The 21,503-nt window shown below is 36.9% G+C and overlaps 1 protein-coding gene across 6 annotated transcripts in view; it reads right to left on the bottom strand.

Moving 5' to 3' along the window:
* The window catches only part of ADAMTSL1 (ADAMTS like 1), a 487,860-nt gene that overhangs the window by 110,323 nt on the left and 356,034 nt on the right, over positions 1-21,503 (bottom strand). For 4 of the 6 annotated variants that reach the window (XM_072030863.1, XM_038170180.2, XM_072030866.1 and 1 more), the window contains 3 exons: positions 14,862-14,973; positions 13,004-13,142; positions 2,945-2,995 (listed from right to left, as the gene is read on the bottom strand). In XM_072030863.1, the coding sequence (XP_071886964.1) occupies positions 2,945-2,995; positions 13,004-13,142; positions 14,862-14,973 (302 nt within the window). The remainder of the gene's footprint in view (positions 1-2,944; positions 2,996-13,003; positions 13,143-14,861; positions 14,974-21,503) is intronic. The other 2 variants (XM_072030865.1, XM_038170181.2) reach the window with 1 other exon arrangement.

Below are 21,503 nucleotides of genomic sequence, written 5' to 3'. Positions count from 1 at the left end.
GCTGCCCACATCACAGCCCCACAAATGCGTGAACTGTTATCTGCAGTTGGTTTTCTGTTATTTCTGGTTACTGTCAGTAAAAATTGCATATGCATGGTTTTGTAAATGGTGAAAACAACAAAGGACTCCAATGGGTGCTGTCGTTAAGTCATAGACTAGTAATGTGAAACCTTCTCTCTCCACTAAACCCAAAACTACTACCATAGAAACTAAACTTTTAATTCAATTCAATAAAATTTAAATTCAATTTAATTCAATTCAAACTTTTAAATTGATTCCTTTTATTTAATTGATGGGATTATCAATTCTCCCCAACTTGCCAAATTCTGAGAAATCTTTGTTACAGATTAATAGAGAGTCAGTAAGGTCCTGAACTTATGATGTTCCTTTTGCTAGAGTATAGAGGGAAAAAGAAGTGTGTTTTTTTTTTTTTTGGGTGAAACAACTGAGTTGAGGAAAATAAAAAGAGAAAAAAAAAAAAGAGTAGTGGAAATTATCAAATAAAAGGAGAGGAGACTATACTGACAGGTTACATGGTGTAGACCACATAGGCCTTGCTTCTTTGCATCTGAGACAGTGGGAGGAATTCAGAAACTATCTTTTCTCAACAGGTGCCGTTTGAAAATGTAATGACAAATTCCCAGAACAATGTGTATGTTCTGAAAAGTCATGCATACTTATGAGAACAATCTTTTTTTTTTTTTTTTTTTTTTTTATGATGCATATGTATTAATGTATGTATCATTTTATATTTGTGTATGTCTGTTTGCATAAAATGCAGACTGGTATTTCCTCTCATATTCAAACCACTGTCATAGAGAGGACATAGGACCACTGCCATGATAGCCATAAATGTGGTTATTCCTTTTGACAAGAAAATTTGAAATAATATTTGAAAGATTGATTTTGGTCACAATTTTTCAGTTTTGACTTTTTTTTTTCTTTTTTTTTTTTTTTTTCCTTCCTAATCACAGCAAAGGAATTATTTTTAAGTAACCCTGAAAGGATCACCAAAATTGTTAAACAAAATGAAAAATACTTATCTTTCTCTCTGACTTTTCATCATATCAACCCATCTTATTCTGACCAGCTCCAGTACGTTTAAGCACTACCCACAGTTGGCTAATGGCTAAAAGTGTAGTAAAACCCTGTGTGAAATGGTTTATATTAATAGCTGTAATCCACTGACTGGTAAGTTACCACAAAGAAGTGGTGAAACCACATTTACACCATATCTTATACATCATCATGCATAAGCTCTGTATGCCACAAATGGATAACTAGACAACATTTTTAATTCAAATGTGTTACCTGTGGCTCTTCTGGACAAGTTTCCCAACTAAGGTTTCTAAATATGAAAAATCTAAATGAAGAGGTCTCAAACTGAATTTTGGAAGCAGCAGAAACTCCTGCCACCAGCCTGAGCTAGGCATAGGAGTGGTGTGGCTGGAATTCCATGGGACATGGAATGTTGTTCCACTGGGACAGGCTGCTAGATGCCTTGTGCAACCTTGGCAATACAAATCAGCTTAAATCTAGGCCAGCATTGGTCTTTAGGTTTTATATGAGTATAAGGCAGAAAGGTAAAAGTTGTCTCTGCCGTACAGCTCTTCAAGAAGGAGTCACAGCTCCTTCTGAGTTACAAAGGCTGCAGCGCTGAGGATTTGTGAAAGGAAGTGGTAATGCATTAAGGTAAGCGCTGTGTCTACTGAACTGTACCTTTCCTTCAAGACAAAATTTAAGGCAGAGGGAACAATAGGGAAATCTTGCAAAAACACTTTCTCAGATTTCGTCTCTACTTCTTCAGTATTGTTTGTCATTCTCCTCTGCCCCTGGTATTAGGTGCTACTATCAGACAAGTTCTTTTGTGTGTGTCTGTGTGTTTGGTTGGTTGGGGGGATTTTTATTTTTTCTATTTTTATTTTTCATAAACTCTGCAGGTTGGGAGGAAAGAAATATTTTGTCCTTCTGGCTTAGCCCTCTCTTGCGCTAGCCTCATATTCTGTTCAGTGTCTCTTGCCTCTGTCTCTGAGAGAACTGATCTGTGGCTGTGTCTTCCATTAGCTCTCACTGTGGTCTGAATATGATTTCTTCATATCAAGCTGAGACTACCATGTTACCAAGGAATATATATATATATGTATATATATATTTTTTTTTTCCTGTTGTCTGATACTATGGAACACAATAAATTAACAAAGGAAGAAACAAAGCACAATACTGCTGCGTGTCCAGGCAATGTTTCAAACCCAATGGGTTATTCTCCATCATTTTTATCAGCATGAGCCTTATTAACTGTTTTAAAAGTAATTACTAAGGTAATTATTTTCATAAGAATCTCACGTCTTACATTAAAGACATTTTAATTGTGAGATATTAAATAACATAAACCAGGCCTTGACCCTATTCCTGTCCCTGATCTCTGGGTTCTCAGAGGAGCCAATGGATTAATGACCCTGGGAAGGCATTAGCATTGGTTTGCTGGATCAGGACATATCACACATGCTATGTAAAATGAAAATTTCACAATTTGTAAGCATGCAGGAAACAACACTGTCAAATAGAGGGGTCTGATGGTTCATTGCAAAGCCATGGATCACAGTGTTGTTCACAGATGAATAAAGGGAGGGAAAAGGAAAGGTGAGACAGAAGATGGAGGGACGGGCAGGGTGGGGATGGATGGGGGAAGAGTGAGAAAGAAAGGGACCACACACTTAATAAAGCTACATTACTGCTTCAGCTAGAATACCATTTCAATTCTGCAGCAACAGAATTTATAACAGGTTAGTGTTTCAACATCTGCAGGTTAATGTGCAGCAGTTCAGAGCAAGAGGAAAGATGCATCTGTTATCTTGATTTGAGAGGAAAGCAGGAATACAGAGAAGACTAAAAAAGCCATAAACGTATTAGATATTTCTAGCATCTGGTTGATTGTTTTACATACCGAGGAAGGGGATGGTAGAGGTCATAGGGCATGATCTGCTTGTATCCATCACTGTTAGGAACAATAATGCCAACCCTCTGAGTAGAAGGTACACATAATAAAATAAACACTAAATGATTACATTATACATCTTTTTTTTTTTTTTTTTTTTTTTTTTTTTTTTTTTTTTTTTTTACATAATATTATATCTCTCTCTCTCTCTATAAAACACAACAAAGATATTTTACCTAAGTTTCACAAAGATCAAAACACCAATTACTACTTTTTTATTTTTATGTTATGAAGATACTATCCTTTGACTAAGAACCAACCTATTAACATAAATGATCCAAATGAACTGTTCAAATATTACTTAAATTTCTAAAGTGACTCTCTGCCATAAAGAAAAAAAATCTACATGTAATACTTTCTTAGAGTTTGGATCCAAAGTCACTCATAGGAGAATTGTCCATTTCAGGGAGCTCTAGATCAAACTCTTTTTTACCTATTATGTGGTTGTTTCTGCCCTTCAGATAAAATGTCTACTTTTAGTGGGGCTGGGATTAGAAACAGAGAATACCACAGTGTAAGTACGCAAATCTGCGATTCATATCTCTTCACTTTAAATCTGTTGCATTTCATTCATCTTGAGAACCTGTCTCTTTATTTGAGCTTTACTGGAAGCCATAACAAACTGGAGAGAAGAGTAACATGTCAAGGATTGCTATTTTTTCTTTGGCACTGACTTGACTGATTGGCTTGGCTAGCTAAAATGTAATTAGCACAACATCTAAAGCATATAACATCTATTATAACAGGCAATAGTGTAGCTCAAAATTAGTAATTATCTGAACCATTATCATGCTCATAACATGTGAGATGGATATCATTTGACATATTGACAACTCCAGGGACTCACTGAATTGCGAGCCTGGAATTTCATACTTTGTCTGCACTTTTTATAGATTCTGACAGAGTAACTCTCTTCCCACATCCTCTCCCAATTATTAGGCATGTCTATTAATGTGAAACATGATCCCAGAGCACCTCATATATCAGTTTCATTAGAGCCAGTGTGCAACTTAGATGGTGCAGGTGGACAGAACTATCAGAGAGTGAATGCCAGTTGTAGTAGAATAGAGAGCATGTCCCTACACAACTAAGAACAAGAGGAAACTAGCTGAAAAGAATAAGGGTGGTGTTTGAGAGTCTTTTGTAGAAAAGAGATTATATATATTTTGCTGTGTATTTCTGTAAGGAGGAGAGAGCAAAGGGTGGGGGGAGAGAGGAGGGGGGAAAGGAGAAAGTATTCTCCATCCTCAAAACAGTTCCCTGAAAAGTGGTGTAAGCATTCAAAGGAAACTTGACATGCTAAGTCTTCTTTCAGTCAACAGGGTTTTTATGGGCAATTTGACTGTGATAGGAGAATGGATCCCATTGTGTTTTCACAGTGAAAAGTCAGCATTAGATAAGTGTACTGGAATTTTCCAGCTATTTTTTCCAGGATTTTTTTTCAGTGGTGAGTTATGGACAACTCTTTCTCAGGTTAGCAACCTTTGCAGTCACAAAAGTCTTCTGTGCTGGTCTGCTAAATATTTGTATCTACAGAGAGCTGCCCATCTCCACAAAAACTAAAAATCTAGGGCAGACAGATCTGGTATTGGGAAACTTTGGAAAAGACAAAAGTGTTACTTATGCAATGGCCAGTGAGAAAGTCTTTTCAGACTTTGACTGACTGATAAATGCCTGCAAAAGTTTGAGAAATAGACTTTTTTTTCTTTCTTTTTGATTCTTTTGGGAATCTCTGCTGTTTTCCTGACTGCCCTACCACTGCTGCTGAGTTCTCTGAGCACTCCGAAGCCTCTTGCACTTTCTAGCTCATCAGCTTGCTGAGGAGTGGTTGGAAAAAAGATTAATATACCATGTTCAGAAATGCAATAATTATACTATAAAAGCATCTACTGCCTAAGACAGAGATTTCAAAACATTCTTCTCTCATTGCAGTGAGGAATGTTTTCTTTCTAATAAACACAGTCTGTATGCATAATCCAGGTCTACATGCATTAGAATGCATAATATCCAAGGCCATTCCAGTGGAAATAACTGTACCACGTCCAAACACTGTTGTGAAGATTAAATAACATTTACAAAGCATTAAATTAATATTGTCATTGGAAAGGCTTGACCCTCAAAGAATTCTGCACGTATAAATTGCATTTCTGTAAATGGTATAAAGCATCAAAGGATTATTGACACTGTCCTTGTGCATGTGAGAGGTTGCCAAAGGCTCTCATACTACTACTGCAAAATGGTGATTCCCAGAAAGGTAAGCCCCATGGTCACAATGAAGAAAAAGACCCTCACACTAACACAGAAAATTTAAATTTATGACTTTAAACATCAGCTTGAAGATACAACAGAACAACAGATGGGTATTGTACCATTAATGGCAACTGGATTTTTATTAGCTAGTGTTATTGGTTTTGTTTGTTTGCACACACAAAAAAGGCAGACCTAAGTGAACTATAAAAAAAGAAAACAGAACTCTCACATATGACTTGGGTGAAATGTACTTTTTAAGTGGACAGAGTGGCTTAAATTCCATGAACCTATCAATCCATCATAATCCTACAAGAATACAGAAGAGATCTAGGATACAGGATTTGATCACTGTTCATTACTCAATGTGATGAGTATAATGTGCTAAAAGAGCAGAGCAAATAATAGTTCTCCTACTATACTGAAATTTCTGGCTGATGTGGGAGTAGCAGACAAGACTAATTCACACAACACCCAGAAAAAAACCTGCTCTGGAAGGAGAAGCAGCATGAAGCAATTTTGAAGACATGTTGTGTCTCTCATGCCTGAAATCTCTCATTTCTCTCTGACCTACAAGTTGTGTCACATACTCTGCAGATTTATTTGTTTTCCTCCTGAGTGCTGGCAGCTTCAGTACAACTGCTCTTCCAAGGCATCTGTCCAGCTGGAATGGGAACTCCACATGCCAGAGGTGGGTGTGCAGCAGCCAGGTCTGCCATCTCCACAAATATTTGGCTTTCCCCTGGGACAGGTGCCTGCAGCGGCTTTCCTTGAAAGTCATGTTCAGTTTTGTCTTCCTCTGTAGCTCCATCTCCTCCTCAAGCTACCCCCTTAGCACAAATGGCAGGCTCAGTTGCCTTTCTCCTGTAGCTCCCCGATGATTGTCTCTTGGACAGCATGCCAGCCCTTCCTGCCTCCCTCTCCTGCATGCCCACAGCTCTTGGGTCAGGAGCCTGCTGAGCTAAGCCAGGCATGGGCGTCTATGCACGGCTGCCCACACTCCATGTTAGCTGGAGCATCTCCTCCTACTTCTTGATGGGGACACATACATTGAAGGTTTAGGCATTTGCTGAAATGTACTAGACTAAAGAATCAATGACTAGGGCAGGGGCTATGCCATCTAAGAAATGGCCTGAAGTGTGCTTAGGATATTAACAATTGGTAGATAATAATAAAAAGTTGAAGCAGGTAAGCTGGTTGTGGACAGCTAATTCATGATGTGAAAGGGAGGGAACACTTGGAAGACATGAAAAAGTTCATCATATAAGACATGGGTTTAGCATCCAAGCCAGAAACCAACAGAGAATTGTGATTATCACTGGACAGGCTCGTGAAAAGTCTCAAATTTAACAACACTACAAATCCTGGCACTAAAGTGTGTGACACTGCACCCTCCTTGCACAGTGCTCAGTGAAGATACCACAATGTGATGTTATCACCTTTTGCTACAAGATCACTTTCTGCCCTGAGAAACAGATATTGAGACACTTAACAATATGGTACCTGTTAAGATTTTCCATGTGTTACTATGTAAGATTACCACTATTTCTATTTAGAGCTAGGGTTGATGACATCTACTAACCTTAGTTACTGGTAACATTCATTCTTGAATGCCTGCTTTTGCAGGTAGTATGTACTGTAATTCTTAGCCAGTATGAATTCCATTTTTGTTTTCTTGATCACTGTGCTTAATCCTTTAGGTATAGAACATGTTATGATTAGTTCATGATATTACACTCAATCAGTGCAGAACTTGAAGAACTACCATGTATTTTGTCTTTAATGATTGATAATAATTCTTATGCTTATTATGATTAATAATAATTCTTAATGCTAATGATTAATAATAACTTTTAGCATTTTGTAGGTTGGTGAAAGCCAATGTTCACTACCTAAACATTTTAAATGGACTCAGTGGATACTTAAATAACCTACTTAAATTTATGAAGGATTGCTGAGAAAGCTATATTTCTCTGTCAGCCTCTAGAAACCTCACACTTCAGACAATATGTCTGTTAAGCACAGTATCTCATCTTTATGATAGATGAGTTCTTCATGGTATATAGACTTGAAATTCTAAAAACCATAGTGTTTACTTATCACTACCATAGGTTGCTGAAGACTAATTTCTTTACAGAACTTGAAATAGGTGTTATCATTTGGAAGCAGTGAGAATGCTTCCTTGTGTTTTAATGTGTTTTAATGCTCTGATGGATGTTTCCTGGCCCACCCTCCCTACCTGTTCTGACAAAACTATTTTCTAGTTTAATTTAAATGCCTTTTGCCCTACCCAGTAATTCTAGCTTTTGCCAATCTGTCTTGAGAATAAAATTGCTTCTTTAGGCATTAGGAGTACCTGCAACTCATCTTTACTCTACTCCTTGCACTCAGTTGACCCTCATTAAAACTATTAAAACATTGCCAGTGCTGTCAGCTCATTCTTCAGCTACCTCTGTATCTAGAGACATATATGCTGCCATTTCTACTTGGTATATCACTGGTTCCAGTTTAGTCTTCCCAAAGACTTACTGAGTGATTCTTTTCCTGCTGCTCTGAACTGTTTTTTTTTTTTTTTTTTTTTTTTTTTTTTTTTTTTGTGTGTGTGTGTGTGTTTTTGTTTGTTTGTTTTTGTTTTTGTTTCATTCTAAAATTCTTCCCCATTTCTTGTACATAATGCATCACTTTGGCTCCAGCAGCTTAGGTAGTACCTCTGTAGTTTTTTGTCTTGTCAAAATATCACTCTTTACGTTTAAAAATGGAATGACTGATGTTGACTGTGCTCTCTAATTTGCAGGCAGCATACTTTTTGCTATTAACAGTATCTATTGGTATTAGTTTCTAGCATATGCATATTCAGCCATGCTGGTGCAAAAGGCTTTTTTTTTTATTTTTATTTTTATTTTTTTTTATTCCCCTCCCCTTCTGTTTTAAAACCTTCATGTCCCATCTGCCCATGGAACTGCTGGCTCTAGCTGATAAGCCTCTCTGTTTTTAGGAACTTTCTTATGTATGTGATTGGCTGTGAAAATTCCGACCAGATCCAGCAATTGGAGGCAACCAAAGTTCAGACAAAACTGCAAGACAGAAAGTCTTTCTAACCTCCCCTGTAACAAATTAAGAATTTAAGTAAGAATGCAAATTCACAGAAATGACCATTTGCCTGAGGCAAAGATCTGGAAAGGGCATTGTCATGGCCAGTGTCCTACATCCATGCAAAAAGCTGGGATGTTGTCAAAAAGCCCAGTATCTGCAGTAAGTATGGGATATTTTATGTGAAACAGTATTCAAAACAAAATTAAAATCTTTCATATGTCTCACTTGAGGGCAATAACAGTAAATGAGTCATCTCAGGCCCTTCTCATCATTGCAGATCTATGGCTGCTACTGTGTAAATCAGAGTGCTGTCCATCTTTTAAGAAACATACCAGCACTCCAGTTTCATTCATTTTCCAAAAATAATATATTGAAAATAGGAACCCTGCACTGACGCAATAGTTGTGTCTTAACTGATGTCTACGTTAATACCAATGAGATGTTGATAACAAGCTAAAAATTATACAATTGTCAATCTTCTGCTTCAGCTGCCAATTTGTAATGACGTAAGGAGACTTCTGTTACTGAATGAAAGGATATTTAGTGTTGCCTTTTTAATCATACTTATTTACTCATTGCTACTTCTTTTTCTCTTGAATGAAGTATATAAAAGTTATCATTTACACTTTTGCCCAATAAACTGTATATAATTTACTTCACTAAGTGTATTGGACCTTAGGATCACTGACGACTTATACTATGAAGTGATTTCTCATTCCTCTGGATTAATATCCAGACTTTTGTGTGCTTTGACTTATACTGCATTGCTCTTCTTAGATCAGCTAAAAATTAACAATTAAAAAAGTAAAATTTTATTAAAATTTAAGTTTCTTTTTGCTTAGGCCTGCCTCTGGCACCAGCTAAAGGTGGTGTTAAGTAATAGTGATAGTTAAGTGAGAATGCCAAAAGAAAAACTTTCATGGGAGGAAAATGAGTTTGCAGTTTTGCTGCAGGACTACACAAGCTATTCATATTTGAGAATTCTTTTAGATTTTTGGGTGTAGAGTTTTGCTTGAGCTAGAGATTTAAAATATATCTATACATATATGTGTATATATATATATATATATATATAAATATATATATATATATATTTCCAGAAGCTCTAACATTATTTCTGGTAGTAGGCTTACAGATAGTGTTCTAGGCAAATACTAGGATTTATGGCTGTGCAGATCAGACTAACATTTACTGTAAAGTGATAAAAAGAATCCCACATGTTACAAGCTTGCTAATATAAAGGTTTTGAGACAGCTGCTGCATGAAATTAGAATCTTTGCTACGTCTTTATACAGTATTGAAAAAAAACATCATTAGAATTATGTGACTCAGAGAATCCCACATTAATGTGCTGCAGAGATAGGCAGGACGTAAACAATAGATCTCATTGGTAAAAACACAGAACAATGTTGCTTGAAACATGACCTCAGACCTGAAGATGAAATCTAGAGGAGGAGATGATGTTGATCCAGAGAGTATCACAGAATGGTGAGTGGCATAAAAACCTTTCACATCTTTGTGAAAATTTCTTTTTGGAATTTCTTTTTGCTTTTGAATTATAAAAGGAATGGCATGTTCAGTTTACAGCATATGAGATTTGTTCTGTGTAAGTGTTCAGCACATCCAGTTAAGTAAAGTCTAAACAAACTTTTTCTCAAAGCAGAACAATAATCCTTCACCTTTCATTAGAAGATACCAGCTGATGGCAGCCAAAAACCCTCCCCCAAACTGTCCACCTTGTGAAGTCTTGGATGGTTAAGACTTGTAATTCATTGAACTCCGGAAATGTTGGATTTTGCCACATCGAAGAGCGGGTAGACTAGACAATGTTGTTGAAACCTGCTTCTCCTCTGAGTATGTGAAAAACTGAGTTTGAAAAATAAATAAATAAATAAATAATTTCCTCAATCATTCGTTCATTATAATGCCAGCAATATTGCTACTTATTGCCATAATGAGCACAATAATGCAAAAAGTTTCTATTGCTGGTTTACATGATAGTCCTGGTATTCATTTGATCTCTTCTTTCACTCCGCCCTTTGCTGAAAATTTTAATGCAACCCCTCCCCTCTCCTACAGTAACCCTTGGTTGCCTTGGTTGCTTTATTTAATGCCACTGTGGTCTTCCACAATTATTTTCTCTGGCATTCACTGACACATCATAAATAAGTCAGCAACCACTAATCAGTGATGCCTCACTGAAAATTGGGTTTGCCAGAAAAAAAAAAATCACCATTTTATAGTGGAGGAGCAGAGTGGCTGACACACGGCAAATGCATTGCAGAGCTGAGACGCCTCCTCACTCTTAGTCCCAACCCCATTGTTCTGCTTCACCTACCCTCTTCCTGACCATAAGAAAGCATTGAGAATTCCAGAAATTACCACAGATTTCCTTTGGTTTTCTGTCTGTGTTGTTGATTCTTGAATTCTTTTTAAAGACATTTTTGAAAACAATCTTTTTCAATTTGGCATTCTGGGAAGATGTTTCCAAAAAGCCAATTTCCTTTTGTTACTTCCTGTACCCTGAGATGGTATAGCTATGCTTCTAAATGACTCTCCTTTCCCTCAGGGTCTTTATATCAACAACTTTGCCTTGCTATGTCTTATACAAAACAAAAATTATTTCCTGACATCTGTCCAGCAGCTATTTTTTCTCTCTTTCCCTCCATGCAGCATGCAGTTGTCTGTCCTAAAATTTAAGCATGTCATTTAAAATTATTGGGAAAAGTATGGAAAATATCCTTAGAATAAATTCCAGAGGCAAACTGCATACTTGACACAGAACTATATTAAAAAAAAAAAAAAAAAATCAGCTCATTCTTTACAGAAAAAAAAGATACTTAAAATTGTTTTCTCATTGCTACCATGGAGGATCTAAAAGAAAGGTTCCAAATTAATTTGCATCTTTCAGCAATTATGTTTTCTAAGACATTCATATTTATGTCTCCTACCTGATCATACCTGGCCATCTACCTTACTGAGATTAGTTTCAAAACATTCAAAGACAGTTTTTTTTTTGAGAAAATCACTGAAGAAAACAAAACAAAACAAAACAACTTTATTATGGCAAAGTTTCTTTATTATAGTAAAGTTTCGAATTGCAACTATTTATATATTTAAATAGCCTGAGCAATGAAACATGTGTTCTATGTGGAATGCACTAGAACAAAAGAAGCCAGATATTGAATTTGACAAAACATTATTAAAGAAAAAAATGGTCTGGTTGCATTGTAGGAAAGCAATCTCTATGTTGAAAAATCTTTTCTGAGTACATGCTCAACAGGAAATACTTTCCACAAAGCCTTAGTAAAGCTTATTCTTAATATTATATCCTTAAGGCATTCTAATGAAATGCATGATAAAATATGTAAGTTAAAGAATGCACAATACTGCTGAAATGATATCAGATTCTGAGATCTGATATTTCCACTTTTTAATTCTGGGAGATTTTCACTCCAGATTTTGAACTGTATGTTAACATTTCTGCCTTTGATTGTTTGCAAACAGAGCTGCCTTTAAAAATGCATTTACCAGAGAGAAGTGTAAATTTCCATATACTTTGGTTAAATGTATCTTCAATGATGAAGATATGTTATCTTCAGTTGTGAAAAGTCAAAGAACTTTAATGAACTACAGAAGAATTAAAAACCACTTTGAGCTTGGACATGTTTGTCCTCTGATAATGCCATTATACCTGGTCTGGCAAGAAACTCTTCTTAGTCGGGTACAGTCCCAGAGGTCCCTTAAAACATCGCTCTTCTTTGGCTAGGACAGCTTTTTATTTTTATTTTTAATTATTCTTTCTTTTTTCTCCCTCTCTCCTGTAGCAACCTCGAGTAATGTGATGGGCCACAGTAACTTTTCAGGTAACAGATAACACTTGATTGAACTCTCTTGTTCAAACTTGGAGGAGCACGTTAGTAAATGGCTTTAGGGTATCCCTGTGTGCATTCTTCCTGGGCTGCCCTCAGCTGTCTTTTAGCAAAGCCACACAAGAGGACCAAGAGGTTTAGATTACACAAATAAATGCTTGTGGTTACAGACTGACTTCCACTGAAGTTCAGGGGAGTCAGTCAGTGCAACAAAGGACTGGTCCTTTTTGTGGTTTAGTTCCTCCTCTTATAACTGGGAAATCTGACTCCATGATCTTAATATTTTTACTATTAATCTTCTGATGAAAATGTTTGACAGGGGAGCAGAGAGAGGTCTTGTGTACAAGCCCAAATTATAGCAAATTCCTGTGTTACTGTTTTACAAGCTGCCATGACTGCAAGTATGCCTTTTATCAAGCAGAAAATGAAAAAATAATCAAAGAAACAAACAAACAAAAAAGTCTCTCATTGTGATGACAGACATTTTCCAGCAACATTTAAACTCCATCTTGCTAACACTTAAGAGTCATGTTGATGATCGTCAATTTGTTTCCTGACACTTTATAATGCTTAAAGAAGGAAAAAGCAATCTGTAGGGAAGAAACAACCAATTTCAAACTAGTCATAGCAAAGTGCAAGTGCTAAACAAAGATATTTTTCTAAACGCACAACCTCAAGATGAGAAAAAGTTTGAAGTATGCTGTAGGCTGAATTACACAGTAAACAGTAGCAATAAAATATTTTCCTACTGTATTGTACGTCTTTAAAACTGGGCTCTTAATTAGAGCTGACTGACCTTGCAGGACAAGGATCCAAATTACACTCCTGAAGTTTTGGCTTTGGCTTGATATTTTCAGGGTAATAGTGACAGTATTGATCTGCTACTACCCGGTTGCTTCTCAGATCAAAGCATTCAGCAGAAGTCAGTTGATAACCTGCAATATGCAGTGGAAGAAATAATATGTGATGCAGTGCTTTTTCTGTCTCTGTCTGAAATGTATGTAAGTTTTGTTTATGTATAAACCTAACTGAAAATATCAGTGATTTTGGACAAAACAGCTACAGTTTTACAGATCAGATTGAAAACAACTTTATTTACAGAACAACTTCATGCACTCTAAGTCTTTCAAAAGGGAATCACCACCAGTTCTAGAATGCAAGACTAAATGTGATCAGCTTGCTTAAAACCTGTATATACACTGACAGTTGACAAAAGTAGAATCTTTAGATTCTAGAGCAGAATCTTCAGCAAACTGTAGGTCCACAGGACAATGTAATTAAGAATTCAAGTAGCTGTTGATACTACTTAACACCCACATTGCAGTAACATTTGTCAAACTGCACAAAAATGCTGTAAAACATGGTCCTGACCCGATGGAATTACAGGTAAATTACACGACACAGGAAGAAAAAAAAATATTAAGTACACACGAGGAATAACTTTTCTAAGGTCACTTCTGAAACAAACAAAAAAACACCACAAAAAAAAACACAAGAGAGAATGTCCAGAGAATTTGCAGTCCTATATGGGACACATCATTAGATATCAGAAGCTCTGCTTCTGTGTGGTGGGGGTCTACATCTCTTACACTTCAAATACCTAACCTGCAAATGTTTGTCTTGCTTTTCTCTCTGATCCAGAGAGAATCTTTTTCCTTCTTTCACTTCTTTCTTTGTCTTCTTCATAGAACATTACAAGAGTAAGACTGTACCAACAATCTCTTATTTCCAGAAGGATCCCAATTCTCCAAGAGGAAAGGGAGTATTACACTTCTTTTGTGGGTTTGCCAGCAATAATTTATTCCCCTTGTATCAAATTTAATTAGTATTGTCAGAACAAGAAGTAGAAAAATATAACCAGAAAGTAAAAATAGTAAATTTGCATAACTTCCTAGGAAAAATCATCATACAAAACTTACACATAGCAATATCATCATGGATTATTACCATCTACTGAAAATTGCAGTTTGTCTTTCACCTGGTTGCTGATCTTATTGCTCTTACTGGAATTTATGTCGGTATGAGTAGTCACTAACACTGATGACTTCTGTAGTTCCAGAACTCTACTGACTTGTCATAGAATATGTTAACGTAATGCAAAAACTTGCATGCATCCTATTAGATGGTATCTTTTTCAGATCCCCCGAAAATGCTAGCACAATCTAGCAGACATTGAACAATTGTCTTTCCCTTCTACCATGTGTAGAGAGAAATTGAGGATAACCAGTATTGTCAAACATAAACTCAGAAGCCTAAAGCAAAAAGAAAAACAAAAAGCTGAAGTTTCTTGGGAGCTGAGATTCTTGTATTACGTTTCAGATAAGAGAAAAAATGTTGCTAGTGGGGATGGGTGGAAATGGAGAAAGGACATATCCTGTGATTTCAAAGTGGGCCCAAATCCCATGAGCCATGTTTGACAGCTGTACCATGACATGCAGTCACAATGATATCCAAATGCATAAAGTACAGAGCTAGTATGATGCTAAAAAAATGCAAAAGCTACTACCATTGTTACTACATCCCTCCCCTCTTTAGGTATAACTACATTTATGCACAGATTTTTACATATTTTAAGGGTCTAAATCTCATCTCAGAAGCTGGAAAAGACCTTGCATGCAAATAACTGTTTCTGGAAGACAATGGTAAATTGTTACCTCCTCCACAGGATGCTGAACAAGGGAAAAAATCAGTTTCCCTCCATCGGTGAATGATAGGCTGGTAGAAGATAAACTGGACTGAACTGTCAGCAGCACCAGCATAGCGGATCTGAAAAAGATGTAACAACAAAGAGTGAATATTAGTATCAAGTTGATATTAGTATCAAGTAGAATTATTCTGACATATGCATCTTGCAGCTATGAAGCATCTTGCAGCTACATAAATACCAGAGGAACTTTGCCATAGGAAAGTGAGATGCATAAAGCAGAGCCTAAACTGGTAGGAAAATCTTTGCCACAAAATACAAATAAATTGCCCAGGCATGGTCAATAGAGGCATTTCTGACCCTCTGAGGCAACATTCTGAAATAAAGAAGAGGTAAATGCATGGCTAGTGCTATCAAATATGGGGGGATATGGACTGATTTTTGTTCCATCAGAATATCACCTACCACTATCTACTGGCTCTCCCTGCCACATTGACATGGGTTTTAGATCCTTAATGTTCCCCAAATACCTTCTGAAACCATGTATATTAGATACTGAGGATAAAAATGAGAGGCTGTGGTGTGAGAAATAGAAAAGTATAAAAATTCTAATTCCAGACTTTTTTTTTTTGTTTCTGAGGTGAGGTCTCTTTTTCATTCTTCTTTGTGGCACTGTCCTTATTATAAGACAGTCCTTCTGCTTACTTTATTTTGGCTGCACAAATGGTCCTTTCAGTCACAGGTGTGGACTTTTGGCTGGAGCCAAGATCTTGCTCAGAAAATTGTCTCCCAAGTCTGCAAGTACTGGCAACTCTTAAACCATCTGAGCTTCTCAATGCCTCCAGTACCTTGTGTACCAAATGGATTTCCTTTGTAAACCAGATTGAAGGTGCACAGAATAAAATAAGAAAAGATTTGTGTGTGCAAAAGCAGCTCCCCTTGTTCTTTGACTCCAAAATCTCTCCAGTGCAGCCCTTGCTTCTACCTCTATGCTCTTGAACCGATGTATGGGAATGAACAGTAATGCTGCTAAAACCTCTCCCAGTTGATAATTTGTCCTAGGGTTTGATGTGTTGCTTGGACATCTCTTCATCACTGGCATGATGAAAATGCAGGACTGAAAACTGACAAATCATTAGCAGAAAATATGGATCCTTCCCCAATTCAGCACTCCTGCTCTCAGCACTTCTTCCTGTTCTTTTTTTTCAGAAAACTTAAAATGTTTCAATACTGCCTTTTTTCCTGGATTTTCAACCAGTTCCCCTGTTTTGGAAACACAGTTTTTCAATCTGTCCATCATTTTCACTCTTTCCAAAAGCTGAGAGACATCATCAAAGACTACACTGTGAAACAGAAGCAAAAATATGACAAATTGAACTGTACAGTGTATCCTAGGTTGTTTGTTTTGTTTCCCTCTGCAGATGGACAGAAATATGATTACAAATCTAAGTACATCTTGAAGAGAAGGAAGAAGATGAAAATATTGCAGGCTATGTAAGGCTGAAAGAAATCTGGCCCACTGAGACTAAGGTTGCCCTTTTCTAATTTGAGTAAACAGTGACATAAACTCCCCAAACTAAAAAAAATACAGCTGTAGCAATACAGTTTCTTCAGAAAATGGGAGGCCTTTTGTATGGATTAATATCGCTTTGAGTCTGTGTGTCAGAAACAGGATATCTAATTCCTTATGTGGGGATGGTGCATTAATCACACACTTCAGAAGGGCCTTTCTGGGCTTGTGAAAACCTTATGTACTCCTGGGGAAAATATTCTGTTGTGCTGGAAGGAGGTCTCTGATCTGAATGTGCAGAAAAAAAGTTCACTGGGGAGAATTTTACTCTTACTCTTTGTTTTTTAGATCATCAGTGATTCTTATAACTCAGAAGATATACTCAGCAGTAGGGTAGGGTCTTCAGTGAATCATGAAGAACCAACTAAAAGCTCACACAGAGCCTACTATAAAAGGATGGGGATGAAAAAGGATTCACATAAAAAAATTAGGAAGACAGAAGAATTCCTTCCCCTGCAGTCTATTCCTGTGTGTCTGCAGAATTATCTGTCTGTTTTGACACAGAGAAAAGGCAGATATACATCTTTCCCAGCCCAAAGTGGAAGTCACTCATACAGCCATGATAACAACATACATGTACATGTAGCTGGGAAAGAATTATAATGAACCTAAGCCATGATCTAAAATGATACAAAACAAAAAAGTGAAAGAAACAGGCACGGTATCGTATATTATTTTAAAGAGTACTGTAAGCAGCAGAAGAACAATATATGGTAATTCCATACAGCAAAAATATTTTTATTTTATTTTAGTTCAGTTTAGATTAGTTTGTTTGTCAATTTGCTAAAGCTAAGATGTTGATCCAGGACAAAACACCAGCCTCAGCTTTGCAAGACACAAAGTAAGACTTGATAACTATATGCTTTAAGAAATTTTTGCTGCAGAGGGCCAACTTCTACACATTGAAATACTCAGATCTGTAGTATAGTGAAATTTTTGACCCTTGCAGTATTTGCAACACCATGCTAGCTATGAGAAAGGCCAGTGCTGAAGTCCTCCAGCTAACAGTGAATTTGTGAATTCAGAAACAGCATAATGTTTCTGAATCGTTCTGACCTGTCCTGTGACCTTGAAACTTATTTCTTCACTATATTGTGCTAAGCATTTTCTATAGCCCTTAAATTCAATTGGTTCAAAATAAAGGTATCAAAAAATTAATAAATAAAATTCCACCCCACAAAAACAACCACCAAACCCAACTATCCCATGTTTGATTTTGGCTACGTGTGCCTGAAGCATTTGTTTATGTTTGCTGAAGAATACAACAGACTGGCCTACAAAACTGCGCTAAGTCTGCTTTGGTGGTTGTGAAATTTAAGCAGCAGTTTATAACAAGGAGGGATAACCATGCAATTATCAATGTTAATTGTAGGGTTAAATCATGATAAGCATATTCAGTAGTACATTCACATCTAATGAAACTGTTGTGTTGAGGGAGATATGATGTCATTTGATAGGTGATATGATAGATAGATGATTTGATAGATAGAAATGATATCATTTATTTCTTGTGTGTGTATGAGTCACAAACTGAAGGACAGGGAAAGGGAATTATTATTGCATGCTATCTTTTGTCTTATGAAAATTGATTTAGTATATTATGATCAAACTCCAGGCCAACTTGCTTATTAAGAAAGTTCTAATAGATTTTTCCACATTATTATTACAAATACTTTCTGCAAGTGCCAACTCACAAATCGGTAGGTTTAATTTATCAGTGTTAAGTTCACTGTTGAAGTCTTCTAAGTAACATACAAAGAAACTGGGAATGAGGATGTGGAGAACTATCCTCCTGTGGCATATGCAATTTTGTGCTTTCATGTCAGTAAAAGCAAAGTTTTTGTATACCGTTTTATCTACTTAAAGCACTTTAATATTCCAGTTGTTACGTAGCAACACCTTACATTGAAAAAGAATGAGGACATACAAGAGATTTGTTGCTGTTCATATTTTGTTTATGAAGCAGAAAAAGGAGCAAGGGAAAATAATTATATAAATTTCTTTCAAATAACATATAACACACAGAGATGCTGAAGGTTTTCAAGTGTACTGTGTAACACAGTAATGCAGTACTGTATCATGATTCTTTTGAGCTTGCCTTTTAATTTCCCTGGAGTGCTAAAGGGACCTTTGCCTTTGAAATCCAGGGAATGTGTACTGTCCATTTCTGGATTCATGTCCCTTGATCATGACAGTCCTGCATTGAGTCAGATGCTTTTTGGGGGTATTTTTAAATGCAAGACAACTCCCTCTGCTGCTTCTCAATCCAGCCTCTAAATCATCCAGAGAAATCACAGTGAAATTACATTATCACCAGTTTACTATAGACTATGGAAATGATCTCTGAAACAAACTTGCTCACGATGCTCCAACCTTAGATAAAGCTGTATTCCTTTATGTGAGTAGGATGACTATTTAAAAGTTTTTAGACTAAATCTCTCATAAAACCGAAGCAGACAGCTTTCAAGGTTTACGTCTTTTCTCAACCCCTTCCATAAGAAAGATACAGGCAGAAAAGCAGTGCAATTAATTGGCTAGGATGGCTGGCAGCAATGAAGTCTATTGTCTCAGCTACTGCTGCTGTCAGATGCAATAATCCATACAGAATCCACTACTACATACAACAGAAGCTTCTGCTTCTTAAACAAGGAAGACCAAGTTATTCCACAGCACCAAGGGCAACTCTAAACATACTAGAACCAGCACTGCTGCATTTCTTCTGTGCATAGTACTTATAACACCCCCCTCATCTATGGAAAGACCTCTGCAGCACCAAAGACATGCTCCAAAATTAAGATAATGCAACTTTGAGCATGCTATTTTAATCCATAGTGCATATATTATATTAATTTTTAATATGGCACTTACTATTCTTTGCACTCTTTCCATCAGTAGATGGAATCAGTCCTTCTCTGAAACAGAAACCTGAGTGAAGCAGACTTTTTGTTTGACCTAGTATTAAAGTTCCAATGTCTTTTATGTGGAATTTATATATTAGGCGGAATATGCAGTTTAGGAGAATAATCATGTTCTAAGAGCTATTCAAAGAAATCATTTTTATTGAACAGTAAACAAAGGTGAGTATGAAACAGAATCTATACATTATTTTCAGAAAATTACTATATGGCTTCCCATAAATTTTGCCACATTTGTCATAACAGGAGAAAAAACAGAAATAAAGATACTGCAATATGTCATTTTTATGGCTATTCCAAAACAAACAAACAAACAAAATAAAACACAGACTTCTGAGTGAAAACTTAAGTTGATAAAAGCTAGTGAGGCAGAGCACATTATAGAATTGCTTCCTGTTAGGTCGAACCGTCACTCTACAGGCAAGTCACATATCTCAAGAGGTAGTATAGCTTTATGATGAAAGGACCATATTCCAATGAGCTCTCCTAGATGCACTAAAGTGCTTTGGTCATTTGCCGTTGATGACACAAAACTTGATTCAGTTACAAATTTTAACTCTTATTATTTCTGTGTGTAGAGTCTTAACTCTAGCTCATCTACTCACAAGAGCACCATCCTAACCACCACCAGGGCTTGCAGGACTAGGTCTTTGTCACTTCCTGTGTCACCTGCTATGAGGCACAACCTTCTCTGGAAACCTTTGCCAGCATGTCAGAACTAAAGGACACAGATGAACCTCACTGTCTTCAACCTCAGTATCTCTAAAATTAATCAATAAACCAACTACAAACAAAAAAGTAATTTCTTGTTGCTAGAAAAAATTTGCATTTTTCAGCATTAGCCCCAAAGGCAACACTGAAGTAATTTCTTATTCCATTCCACAGGGTAAATCACTCCATGCTCTTGGTTCAAAAGAGATTATTTAATCCAGTCCTGGCGCTAGCCTGACAGGACCCATCAGCATCTGCCAGCTGGCTGCCTGCACACGCACAATTTTCTGCATGCCCCTGCAGATCCCAGGAAGTCTAGGCTGAGCCCCAGCCTTATTTTCTTTTACTAACCTGGACTATAATCAAAAGCATTTCTCTCACCAGCATTTTCTGCCAGTCCTAGATCACAACTGAGATTAGAATTGTCTGGATACCACAAGTGTTCTATGTAACTCCACATCCAGTTTTAACTTCTATCTTAGCTATGGCTTGTTGGACGAGTGGCCAAAATCCTAACCCCAGCAGTAACTCTACTTGAGAGAAGCCAGCCTACATTACCTCTAAGTTCTGATACATGTAAAAATTCATCTAGATCTGTTTGCATAAAAGTTGCTGTTTTCCAGGCAAGTAAATCTTGACACAAAAGACATACTGCTGTGTAAGGGAAGCTTGCTAGCACCACAATGAAGCCTTTCATCTGGCTTTTCAGTAACGTACTTTACCTTGTTTTGGTAGAGAAGGAAATGTATGCTCGAAGGGATAAAGCTATTTTCCCCCTTATCAAGAGAACAGTGTAAATACTAGGATCACAGTCCAACCCTTCTGTCCTTCCCGTTATCATTTCAACGACGTAGGTGTATGCGCCCATGTCCACAGCGGGTATGTTATAACTAGACAGGCTGCCTTAAATCTGTAGCTGGTATATCTAATGTAAAGTAAAGTAAGCAGTACTGTTTACATCATTCTAATTTTCATCATCTGGATATAATCTGTAATATAGTGTTTTAGACATTTTGAGTTGACCAGCATCTGTTTCAATGAGGCATATTGAATCTGATCTGCAAACAGAAGGGATGCGTTCTTCAGGTGAGGCTTCTCTCTGTGAACCAGTTTTGATAACTTCTGCTTGATCTTTGTGCTGCTGTCATACCAAGAGGGCTAGAGGGCAGTCCACAGGGCTCTGCTACCAAAGTTAACCCATTCCAGGCCCGTCCAGTTAAACCCAATCCCATTACCTACTTAATTTTCCAGTTTACTCTTCAAGCTTATAGTTTCCATCTTCTCTAGTTTAAAGCAAATGTCATCTGCCTCTGGGGCCCAAGGTGAAAAATTTATGTAGTCTGGACATGATACAGGTTTTACAATTTTACAGCTGAAATCCTTCAGGTTCCTTGGACCTACTGGAAAAGGATTTATTTTATTGTAATTCCCAAAAGCTCATTTTTGTACGTGTGCT

Source organism: Anas platyrhynchos, chromosome Z, assembly GCF_047663525.1.
Source record: "Anas platyrhynchos isolate ZD024472 breed Pekin duck chromosome Z, IASCAAS_PekinDuck_T2T, whole genome shotgun sequence".
NCBI lineage: Eukaryota > Metazoa > Chordata > Aves > Anseriformes > Anatidae > Anas > Anas platyrhynchos.
This window is presented reverse-complemented; position numbering and strand designations above follow the sequence as displayed.